Genomic DNA, 12,500 nt, shown 5'->3' on the forward strand with positions numbered 1-12,500 from the left:
ACCTTCTCCCACCTCCTGCTGGGTGTCCAGTACCCTCCCATGGTTCAGCCTGGGAGCTAGGCGCTACGGACCTGGCCCGCGGGTGCCCCAGCCTTCATCTGGGAAGTGTTGGCTGGAAATGGGACCAAAAGAATTTAAATGGGCTAATGGGACCTAATTGGAGAGGCAGGGAGGTACGGACGCGATCACGAGGAGGACGGGATGGGAACGCAGCTCGGGTTTCACACGGAGAGGCGGGATTGGAGGGACATTAGGGCAATTAAATGGAAGCTGAACTTTTTAAAGGAAGGACAAGGGGTCAGAGAGAAAGAGAGCGAGAGAGCGTCGGGGAGGGCACGAGAAATCATGGAATGCAGCAGCGTCAGTAGAAGTTTCACATGCCTCCAGAAAATTGCTGTTTTGCAGAAAACATGAGGGAAATATTTCAGAAACATCCATTCAGATTTAAAGGCCAGACTGACTTGGAGCCAAATGGTGGTGTTTTTCCGACAGGCCTGGTGTCGTGTCCGAATGCTTGGTATCTGTTCGGCTCAAGGCTCGTCCTGTTCTTTGTCTGTTCGGTCTCCGTGACTAACCCAACACGGGACCTTCGACGTGCTCCGCCTGACAGGTTTGGCGAGTGGCTTTTCTCTGGGACCACTGGGATCTCGGGACAGGCTCTCTCGGGGCTGCTGAGTGGTATTTTAAGGCCGGTTCTTATCAGACCTTGGGGAGACCCGATTTCACGTAGGCCGCCGCCGCGCCGGGTTACGCCGCTGACAGCAAAGAGGCTGTGCATTATGGGGGGTTGAAGGGTCGGAGCCGGAGAGGTCAGCACACGACCTCTGGGTGCAGGCTGCTAAAAGTCAGACAAGATCAAGACCACACACACACACACACACACACACACACACTGTACAAACCAATCCTAACACACACACACACAGTTGGAACGTCCCCTGCTGCATGAAAAAAACTCACCATTTCACTCTCTACAGACCAGTAAATGCATTCTTGGTTCTAATTCAATATAAACAGAGGCGCAGAGAATACACATGGCATTCAGAAATATTCCCTTAAGTTATGTTGCCATCACAATTCAACCAAGCCAATTATCTTAAAAGAAGTCATCATAATTACAGACATCATAATGACTTCTCCCGTTTTACCAGACTAGGCCTGACGTGTGTAAGACGGTTTGTGTTTCCCCGCAGTATCTGTGGATTCTCAGTCTGTTATTGCCTTAACCAGGGCTCACTTTACACCTCTGGTAATTAGAGCCACTCTGATCTCACACGTTTCTGCCAGTCGGCCAAACCTCTGGCATCCATATTGATCACACACAAGTCTCCTACAATTCTTAATTAAGGCAGAGAGGCAGCTTATGGATTCTTCATTCATTCAAAAGAGTGCGTTCACAGCCCAGGCAGAAACAGCAAACACACACACACACACATACACACACACTCACTCTCTCCCTCTCTCTGTATTTCTTTCTTAATTTTTCTTTCTCTTTCAACAGCTTAAATCAATAACTGAAACCACCCAAGATAGAGATAAAACCCAGAGATAAAACCCAGAGATAAAATCCAGCCTATCAGCTTTTTTTTGAGATATCCTCTCCTATGCTGATCACAGACCCTCCTGTCTAACTCATTTGAACTGACAGAACAGGTTCTCCGAAGGCAGCAACTGTGATTTCGGGTAAACGGAACCGGCACCTTGGAGAGCCGCACGCTTTCCGTATCCCCGGTCCTGCATCAGAAATCAATACACCAAGAGGAGCAGACAGAAGGAGGCCAACATGTGCAGAATTCTTTATGCCTCTCTGTGATATTTACGTATCAGACTGAGGGTCTGTTGCACCAAGACCCAGTCAGGGGCTGTTGGCAGACCTCGGTCCCTGCCTTTTAGTGCTCTAGCAATGCAGGGGCACTACTGGGCCACTATCTCTGTGTGTGTGTGTGTGTGTGTGTGTGTGTGTGTGTGTGTGTGTGTGTGTGTGTGTGTGTGTGTGTGTGTGTGTGTGTGTGTGTGCATTTCTTTGTGTGTGTTTCAGACTACACATGTGGCTTTTCTTCTTTTTTATTCTTTTGCGCCTGCGTGTTTGGGAGTGTGTGTTTGTGTGTGTGGGTTTGGAGCTGAGGTGTGCTCCGTTGGCACAGGAGTGACTGAACAAATGAAACAACAAAACGGCCCCCCATTTTCCTGCCTTCCTGCCAGCACCTGCTGCCGTTCGCAGCGTCTGTTTACATGGCAAACCTCGCTGCTCGGTGCCAGAGCACCGGGCTCTCCAGGCCCTGCCCCCGGTTCTTCTCCACCCTCAGCCTGTCGACCCCCAGCCGCCTGCTCGCACATGTGAGGGAAGGACTCAGTCACCAGGCTCAGGCTTGCTGAGAGTAACAGAAGATCATAGTATGTTTCGCAGTCATAGCCGACTCTCTCTCTCTCTCTCTCTCTCTCTCTCTCTCTCTCTCTCTCTCTCTCTCTCTCCGTCACCGCCGCAGGTCTTTGTGAGGAGAGATGTGGGGAGAAGAAGACAGAGACAAAGAGCAGTGTTGGGGGGAACCTTTGCTGGCTGGGAGCAGTCCGGTCCCAAATGTGAACGGAGTTAGCAGCGACTTAACGGGGCTTGTTAGTTCGAGTGCTGCATAATGCTAACTGACGCTTTTCACGCTCATGTATTTTTCATCCCGAGTCTTGGCATACGGTTTTCCAGAAACCCGAAAGAGAAAATAACACTTCAGGTAGGCACAGTGAATAAACAAACACCCGGCTCCACGTTGGCTGTCTTTTCATCAACTGTGGCGCATTTGCTACTCTGGAAGGCCAAACACTGGCCGTGTTTTTTTGATCGTGATTAGCTGCTCCTGCTCTGTCCATCAATTTATTATTTTGTGTTGTTTTTTTGTTTTGTTTTTTTTTGGCCAGCGATGCAAAGATGAGCACACAAGAGGTTTTGCGTTTATTTAGTCAGGTTTCAAACCCATTCACGTGGGGTGGCTCTTCAGAACGGGCAGGTATGGGGAAACGATCTGAGAGACTTCTGCCGTGTGATTCATTTGAACTGGATCCGCGGAGGAATCGTCCTGAAACCTCGTTCTGAAACATCCAGTTAGAACCATTTAAACCACTCAGCTGCATTACGCCCCAAACAAAAGCAGCTTCCGCCGGCTCAAGCTCTTCAAAATGTCTGCCGAGACACGTAATGGTAGACAGTGTTTAACAGGAGAAGGTGGATCCGACAGTTTCTCACGTACCACGCAGCCGGTCGGTCCTTTAGAGGGGCAGAGGCTTAGCTTGGCTGTGCTCTTACCACTGCTGTTCTGTCGGCCGGGGTGTTTGGCGGACGTTATCCGACCAAGCCCCCCCCGGAGCAGCTCCATGTGAAAACCTCTCCGTTGAATCCTTTGTTCCTCCATCACATTCACCTACGCAGCAGACTTGCCGCGCGGGGTTCTTTCAGTCTGCCCTGCCTGCATTCAGCTGCCTCTCAGTCCCTCCAATCCATCCCAAGAGCTCCTGCCGCAGAGTCGGGGGCAACCCGTGCCGCAGACCGGCGTCAGAAAGTTGTTTTCGGGCATAAGGTACGTTACAAGGCCATAAAGAGAAAGAGGGCGGCGTTTGTCAAGATTTTGCAATTACGGGCCGCCTCCGCGTCCCTCGGGGGGTTTCTGGGTGCAACTGTTAGGAGACCTGGGGGCCAGCGTCAGCGCTGGACAATACAGATGTGTGGGCAGATGCCATCTGGGGCTCGGAGGACAAAGCAGGGCGTGGGGGGCCGCCGCATGTGGGGGGTTCGGTCAGGTGACCTGGGAATGGGGGAAGAGAATGGAAAACGATCCGCCGGTAATCAATCAAAAACTGCGCTGACACAAATGACCAAAGACAACAGGCGTGAGGTAAAAGCTGCCCCCCCCCCGACGTCACCGCCGCCCGTGGCGACCCTCCGCCCACCGGCGCTGCTGATCAATAGGCATCAGTCGACGCCCGCCCCGTGCGATTGGTGAAGCCCTTCGCGGGTAAGCCACCGCCTCCACCAGGGCTAATTGGGCCTTTATGATTGCGCAGTCTCTCGTGCACATTGGGAAAACAGAATGCCATTCTCCCCTGCCGCTCAGAGCGACAACCGATGTCAGGCAGCCGTCTCTGAACGCCAGATGCTCCGCCCGGCTTCATTGTGCCCGCCGAGATGGTTGTGGCGGAGCAACGGTGTCACCACAAAGCATCCCGATCACGGCCCTTGGAGACCGAACTCCCAAACGTCACCTGCTTCTCAGACTAATGCCATTAAGCTAAGAGATATCCCAGAGGGGCCCAAACCCACAACAATACGCAGTTTCGTCTGGCCTGTACATTGCCAGGAAGTTCCTGCAGCGCATAGACGATAGCAGCATGCTAAACATCGGAGAGAGTCCTGACTGGGTCCTCGCACGAGACTTCGAGTGGTGGATCCGTCGGCCTGAATGGACCCTGGTTGACGCCTGAACACATATATGGTTTCCTGTTATCTTGAGCTGCTGTCTTTCCTAAGCACCCTGTGATAAGTTGTGGAATACCGCACTTAGCATTCTGGGGGCACAACGGAATCTGTTTCCATGCATACTCCAGTAGATAGTTTTCCATTTACTGTACTGTTGTGATTTCTCATTGGTATTCAGGGTCTTGTTCAGGGTGAGCTGACGTTCCGGCCCTTTCTAGCACCGTGTTCTGACACAAAATAGCACACAACGTTTGTAATACAAAAACAGCAAACCAAACACCATGTTTAAACCTCACAGCCGTCATTAGCATAAAATCAGTTCTCTTTATTATGGCGAAAACGCTAACTGCTACCAAAACTTTTTCAGACATTACATTCAGAGACCAGTAGCCTGTTCGGCATTAGCGTGCTTTCTGCAAAACAATAAACACGTCCTCCGTCGGTTCATTCGCAGCGCGCGGGCTGAGTGACGGGACCAAGGGTCACGCTGCGTAGGCGTACCGGGCACCGGAGCGCGAGCGCCAAACGAGCACAAGCCTGCCGTCTCCTTTTCCCCTTTAAAACGTGCACGGTGCATAAGTGGGAACGAACCCGTGATGCAGTCATTTACATTTGTGCAGACATCTTCAGCGTTGTTTTAGAAGTTATACTACTCTATGCTATTAATTACACAAAAAAAAAAATATATATATATATATATATTGTGTGTGTGTGTGTGTGTGTGTGTGTGTGTGTGTGTTTGATTCAGTTATCCGCGCGATTTGTGACTAGAGAACACGGTTAACGTGAACAGCCGAGTTGCACTGCGGAACGGAGTGTATCGTACAACATCCCGGCAACCGCTAGACGGCGCAGTCGGACTTCACAATGCAGCGCCGATCGAGAAACTTGACAGAAGTCGCACCACGTCTTTAGATTCATCCCGCCATCTCAACGCGCGGCGTAAACATGATTGCAGGATCATTGTTTTAATTCATTGTTGATGAAGTCCCATAATCAAGCATTCCCCCCCACCACCACTCTCTTTCTCTCTCTCTCTCTCTCTCTCTCTCTCTCTCTCTCTCTCTCTCTCTCTCTCTCTCTCTCACACACACACACACACACACACACACACACACACACACACACACACACACACACACACACCTGGACTGGATGTTGACTCATATGTTAGCTCTCACCACATAACAGTCAGATGCAGACGGCTCGTCACATTCCGGAGGAATTCGGCTTCGACAAACCGCGAGCGCGCTGGCCGTCCGCACCCCGCGCGCACCGCTCCCGTCGACTTTCTGTCGCACCCGCGTCAGCCAGAGAAGATCCGCCCCTCGCCAGTGGTCTCGGGGGTCCGGGCATCGCTCCCAGTCGCTGATTCCGCAGGGACTGGCGCAACTTCGGTCCGCTCGCGGCGCCACGGAGACGCACACGCACCGGCACCGATGGCTGCGCTCGCGCTCACGGCGACCTGCTCTCTGCTGTGGATCTCCAACATTGCGTTAAGCGCTCGGGTTTATCCTCCCAACGAAGGTAAGGGCTGCAGAAAAGAAAAAAAGGCGAAACAACAACAACTCTGGAGTTGTCTTATCACGGCCACTCCACGGGACGACGCGCGACGAGCGTTTCGGCTTCGCAGAACACGTTTGGTTTTTCTCTGGAACTGCGAGGAACCGAGAAGATAATTTTGTTTATTCTAGCAAAGAGTCATTTGGCACTAAACCGGGCATGCTGAAACGCGAACGGCGACGTCGCAGAAACAGCGAGAGTTTTCAAAGCCGCAGTGCCGCACGGAGGCCAGTGTGCCCTCCGAAGTTTATTAGACCTCGGACCCTAATCGCTATAGTCGTTATTCCAACCGTTGGGACCGAGCTGTTCTTGAAAACCATCAGAGAAACGCCAGCAGTTGTAGAATAATCGGCTGCACAGTATACTATTTGTCAGACTTAACGAGATTCATTGCGGACTGGTAGCTACGATATTGAAAGGGTAACTACATTATAGTTACCGTTAGATATTTCGACAGTTCCCAGTTCCCAGTTTTCGTTCGTGTGTATCTATCTATCTATCTATCTATCTATCTATCTATCTATCTATCTATCTATATATCTATATATATATCTATATCTATATATATGTATAATGTATTTTATATATATATATATATATATATATATATATATATATATATATATATATATATATATATATATATATATATATATGGAGTGATTTTGTGACGCTGTACACTGGCATACTATAACGCTGTAGGGAGAAATGTTAACATGTTACGCTCAACACGTAGTGTTCGTTGTTCGCATTCTTTACATGAAAAAGAAGCAAAGCTGTTTCAAGCAGTCTGCGAGTTATCTACAGAAATCTTTCGAATATAGTCAGCCGACTTCCTACAGGGGTGTATTTTCCAAGAGGGGTCAGCCAAATTACCCACCAAATCCGCGGGTGAATCCTTGGCGTTTCAAATTCATTAAAATCCGCGGATCACTCTGAATTCAGACCGCTAAATGATTTTCCAGACCTAGACGTGTTATATGCAGGCCTACGTGTTTTGTCTCCATTACTATTTTTTTTATTCTATTTTGTCATTTGACGTGGTAATATCGGTTTCATAATTTTTTGTCACATATTATACCTTTTGTTTGTGGGGGTTTTTAAATATGTATTTATTTATTTATTTTTTAATAGAAGAGTGGATTATATTTGTATAATCGTTAAAGAGCGATTTTCATGTAGGGCAGAAAAAAAATGAAAACAAACAAGCAAACAATAACATGCAACGAGTCTCTCGAGGCCTGCGCACAGTTGGAACAACGGGGAGGCTGAGCTCGTGGAGTCGCGAGGCGTGAGCGGACGCACGCGTCCGTTCCTTATCTGTCCTCTGATCTCTTTGCAGTGACGCTGCTGGACTCGAGAACAGTGCAAGGCGAACTGAAATGGGTGGCGAGTCCCACGGAGGGTGGGGTAAGTTCTCTGAAAAAAAGAAGTCGCGAAGGACAAGGGGTGTTTGTTGCTTTCACGCGATGATTTTGCGGGGAGGAACTTGCAAGCAATCAGCGAGAAGGGCTTTATCGTCGTACGCCGCCACTGTCAATCTTTGTCTCAGCGTGAAGACAGATGATTTATTACAGACGGAGGCCTTCAACTCTGCCAAGGTCCGTCCTAGTAGCAGTATACATCGGCCTGGTCCCGTCTAAGGTCCGGTCATTACCCGAACCACTATAAACAGATTCAAATCTTCTGTACACCGAAAAACGTTTCACATCCTGGGTGTGTGACGAGCTTTTAATATATATTGGTAATCTTCTATAATGGTTGCGGTAGATAAATATTGATTTTTATAAAATCAAACAAAGTTTATTGTGGCCCCATTATCTGCGTGATTCCTGTGCAACAATTACCTATATTTTTTACTGAAGGCGATAGTTTTAGGATCGTCTTTGAAAAGACCTGTTTGGAAAGGACCTTTATTGATTGGCTGGTAGGTAAATTACGTCCCAGTTCAGCCTTAAACCTTTCCCTTCATCCCGTTCTTTCTCTCCGTCCACGCTAGGTGGTTTCAGGTTTAATCATGAACTTGGCATTTCTCGCAATGCAGCCTCTTCCCTCGCTTTATCTCATCGACCCGCCTGATTGACGGTCGCTGGCAGAGCCGTGAGCTCCGTATTGAGCCTTTGATTGCGCGATGCCTCCCCCCCTTCCTCGCGCAGTCGGTGGAAGTGTACAGCTTTATCGTCGTGACAGCTGGAGTTTTTAACGACTTGCACAAAGAGTAGAAAAGCCAGAGCAAAAGAAAGCATCATAGATCATGACATGCCTTTTGTAAGCCCTGTTACGTTCCTCGCATTTCATTTTTAAGCTCTCACCAGCAGGACGCGCGAAACTTTCGGCCTCTTTGTGTCGTTACGAGGCGTTAATAAGGCCGGTGTCTGTAGCTCGCGCTGGTACTTGTGCACGGTGACCCGGTGTTTAGAAACATCAGGAAACGCCCGAGCTTTACGTACAGAAAATGGTTTGATCTTACTAAAATCACTGGTCTGGACTATATTCAGCTACACAATGCAATAGTGAAATATTTGGTTGGGTTATTTAGGCTGTAACTGCTCATCGCCTGTAATGGTTAGAAAATGTCCTTTTCCTAAACATACGTCTGGTTTGAAAAGATGATTAAATATTGACGTTCCAAAAAGGTTCAAGCCTTTATTGTGGTCTCCAGGAACACTTCCGTTAATCCAAGTGCAGACTTGATTGTATAAGGACATAATGGACACTTGGCGTAGACTTGAGTGGATCCAAATTTCAAGTATCTCTTTTCATCACAAATCATCTCCAACATTTTCCTTCCCTTGTATCACTTCCAAGAGTCCAGTCCAGGCCAGAATGTTTCCAAATATCAGAATCCAATGGCTATACTTTTACAGAAAAGGCGCACTTGGAAGGTTTTCTTCTGCCCCGGATCCGGCACTGCCGACGGGATGGCAGACGCTAGCAGATGCGTGATTAAATTCTCATCATTAGAAAGTAATCAATGCAGCCAATGCACCTGTTCTTTGGTAAGACCTTCTCCACGTCTGCAGTGAGGGATGGTGTGCACCTGCTAGGACAACTAGCTGTGTAATCAAGTTGGGTTCCCCCCTCCCTGCCTCTCTCATTTCCTGTTCAGTGGGAAGAGGTGAGCATCATGGATGAGAAGAACACACCCATCCGGACGTACCAGGTGTGCAACGTGATGGAGCCCAACCAGAACAACTGGCTGCGGACAGACTGGATCGCCCGCGGCGGTGCCCAGCGCATCTACGTGGAGATCAAGTTCACGCTGCGCGACTGCAACAGCCTGCCGGGCGTGACGGGCACCTGCAAGGAGACGTTCAACCTCTACTACTACGAGTCCAACAACGACAAGGAGCGCTACATCCGCGAGAACCAGTTCAGCAAGATCGACACAGTGGCGGCGGACGAGAGCTTCACGCAGGTGGACATCGGCGATCGCATCATGAAGCTCAACACGGAGGTGCGCGACGTGGGCGTGCTGACGCGCAAGGGCTTCTACCTGGCCTTCCAGGACGTGGGCGCCTGCATCGCGCTGGTGTCCGTGCGGATCTTTTACAAGAAGTGCCCGCTCACCGTGCGGAGCCTGGCGCAGTTCCCCGACACCACCACGGGGGCCGACACTTCGTCGCTGGTGGAGGTGCGCGGCTCGTGCGTGGACCACTCGGAGGAGCGCGAGGTGCCAAAGATGTACTGCGGTGCAGACGGCGAGTGGCTGGTGCCCATCGGGAGCTGCCTGTGCAATCCGGGGTTCGAGGAGCGCGCGGGCGCGTGCCAGGGTAAGACCTCCCGCCGCCTTCGCCTCACGGGGATCCGCGCACGCGCCTTCCCCTTTGATCGCCATAGCTCGCTAATTGCATTTCTTTACACCCCACTCCCAAAAAGAAAGAAATAAACCACCAATTTTACGATTTTCCCAGTGAAGGAGCGTAGTTGTGTTGCGGACACGGCAGGGTTTGCGTCTCTTCCGCGGCGAGCACAGATGAGTTCGCTCTGATCCAGACAGCTGGACACTCAACAGAGCCTGGCGGATTACAAGTCTTCTCCCAGTTGGCGGGGGTGGGGTGACTGCAGATCACTCGGAGTGATATCAGAACACCTCCCTGTGGACTTGCGGATGAGGAATGTTAGCGCTGATTGTTTTTGTTGAGACAGTAGCTGTGCGGTGTTTGCACTTAGTTCATAGGTCTCTCTCCCTCTGTCTTTCTCTCTCTCTCTCTCTCTCTTTCTCTCTCTCTCTCTATCTATCTTCATTCGATTTGTGATGTCTGTGACCGGGTGAAGCCAGGGTCAGCCTTAGCGAAGCCACAGGACAGATGGGCAGTTTTACAGCTCTGCTCCTGGCACTGTAAGGCCCCTCTAAGAAGCGTCTGGTCCAGGAAAGGGTCACTGCATGTGCGCGGTGATGAATTGCACACGGGCCGGTCCATGTTGGTTATTTATGAGGGCTACCTCAGTGGGCTAATTGCATGACAAATACTGGGTGTAATTTAGGGCTTCTGTGGGTGGGTGGGGGGGTGAATTGTCTCTGCGGGCGGTCTAAGTGGATGTGTGTGTGTGTGTATGAGTGTATGAGTGGGTGCTTTAACTTTAAGGGGTACTATGGGTAAGACCCTCTATGGCAGGCTTTCAGGTTACTCTTATTGGTCGAGCTGACTGACAGCAAATGGAGTTCCTTCTCCCTTTTGGACTTTGTTCTCTCTCTCTCTCTCTCTCTCTCTCTCTCTCTCTCTCTCTCTCTCTCTTCGCTCTCTCTCATACTCTCCCTCTCTCTTACGCACCCTTTGATAAATTAAAGGAAAAGGTATTGTAATTTACTAGTGCTAAAGGCTATTTTAGGGGAAAAATTCTAAATGATTTCAACGTTCGGATTTATTTTATGGGGGTTTTATTGCCACTGATATTCCCCACGTATTGCCAACGTGTGTGTGTGTGTGTGTGTGTGTGTGTGTGTGTGTGTGTGTTTGTCACCTTCCAAGTAACAAGTAACTTCACAGTAAAGTGTGATATGGAAAACATGTTGTTTTGATTTAGAAATGTATGCAAAAATGAACACATCCCTCTTGTCTGACTTTGATACAAATTATTATTATTCATAGTTAAAATTCAGTCACATTTTATGAAGCTTTATAATGTTTTTCACAGTCGACATCTCCGTCAGTCCCACTAAGACACTGGTGTTTGGAAGCACAAAGAGCTTTGCTACTTTCTTTAAGTGTTTAGCAGCGTTCTGGGCGTCAGCGCTGGATTATCCTGGCGGCTTTTGTCGTCAGCTAGGCAACAGCCAGGCGCATCCTCTCTGGGGCGAGTTCAAAGGTCGCTGGCTCTCCCAGCACTGGGATGAGTGGCTGTGTCTTCTTAATAAGCCAGTATGTGTAGCTAGGTCGGGGCGCGAAGGCGGTGGGTTCGCGTTCAGGGTGACGGGGTCTGGATGAGGGCGAGGACGTTCTCAACGGGACGTCCCAGGCCTCTCCCATTGAGAGCGAGGGCCATGGTCCCTCACAGCCCAGAAGGCGTCCGGGACACCCTTCGGCTGATTGTCGGGGCGTCGGGATCTCAGGGCGAGGCGGGGACGAGAACGGAGAAACAGTAGACGGGGTCGGGGGGTCGCCCCAAGCCCACGCCCCTCCCCACGCCCCTCTGGGACGGGGGTCATGGCCGAGACTGATTAAGACGTCAAAATCCTGACAGCTGCGCCTGATCCAGGGACGGGTCGGCAAGCGGGCGGATGAGGGAGGAGAGAGTGGGAAGGCGGGGAGGAACGCCGGAGAAAACGGCTCGAGGTTTAAATGGGAATATGGAGGTCAGAGGGCAGTGCAGAGAGAGAGAGAGAGAGAGAGAAGAATCAGAACACGGCAGAGTTCTGGATATGTTGCCACAGACCTGGTCCAGTGCCCAGTAACTCTCCCACCAAACCCAGGCTGGTGACAGTACTCAGTAATCCTCCCACCAATCCCAGGCTGGTGACAGTACCCAGTAACTCTCCCACCAAGCACAGGCTGGCCGGCAGTAGGGTACAAACTGTAATCCACCATTGTGCGTGTGTGAGGTTATGTTTTCACGCGCTTTGGGGGCGCAGTAAAGACGTTGTAAAAATGAATTACGGAGATCGGAACAGGAAACCCGGAGCCCTTAGAACCAACATGTTGACCAAAATGGAGTCACAGGCATAGGCATAAAGCTGCTCTTTACGCGTGTGATATCTTGGAGAGTGGGATAGGAACCTTTACACAGAGCTGTGAGTGAAGACCCGTTTCCCTTTATCAGGCCTACTGAACCCTGCCACTCAGAGATTAGTTTTCTCAGAACTGTATTTTTTATCAGATGTAATGAAGCCAGTGGCTTTCGTGATTGTTTATGCACGACCGGCACATCAAGAGCACTGGCGGGCCGTTTTGATTCTCTGTGCAGACGTGCGCTGAAGGTTTTATCTGCACATTGACCAGTTTGATGTACTTAATAAACACTCTTGATTTCCCAT

General features: G+C 50.0%; 1 protein-coding gene across 2 annotated transcripts in view; it reads left to right on the forward strand.

Annotated features, from left to right (window-relative positions):
- The first annotated feature begins 5,686 nt into the window (after positions 1-5,686).
- epha4a (eph receptor A4a) overlaps positions 5,687-12,500 on the forward strand; it is a 28,854-nt gene continuing 22,040 nt past the window's right edge. For both annotated transcript variants that reach the window (XM_035536399.1, XM_035536400.1), the window contains exons 1-3: positions 5,687-5,989; positions 7,368-7,435; positions 9,135-9,798. In XM_035536399.1, coding sequence (XP_035392292.1) covers positions 5,902-5,989; positions 7,368-7,435; positions 9,135-9,798 — 820 coding nt within the window. In that variant the 5' untranslated portion in view covers positions 5,687-5,901. The remainder of the gene's footprint in view (positions 5,990-7,367; positions 7,436-9,134; positions 9,799-12,500) is intronic.

This window comes from Electrophorus electricus, chromosome 18 (assembly GCF_013358815.1).
Source record: "Electrophorus electricus isolate fEleEle1 chromosome 18, fEleEle1.pri, whole genome shotgun sequence".
Taxonomy (NCBI): domain Eukaryota; kingdom Metazoa; phylum Chordata; class Actinopteri; order Gymnotiformes; family Gymnotidae; genus Electrophorus; species Electrophorus electricus.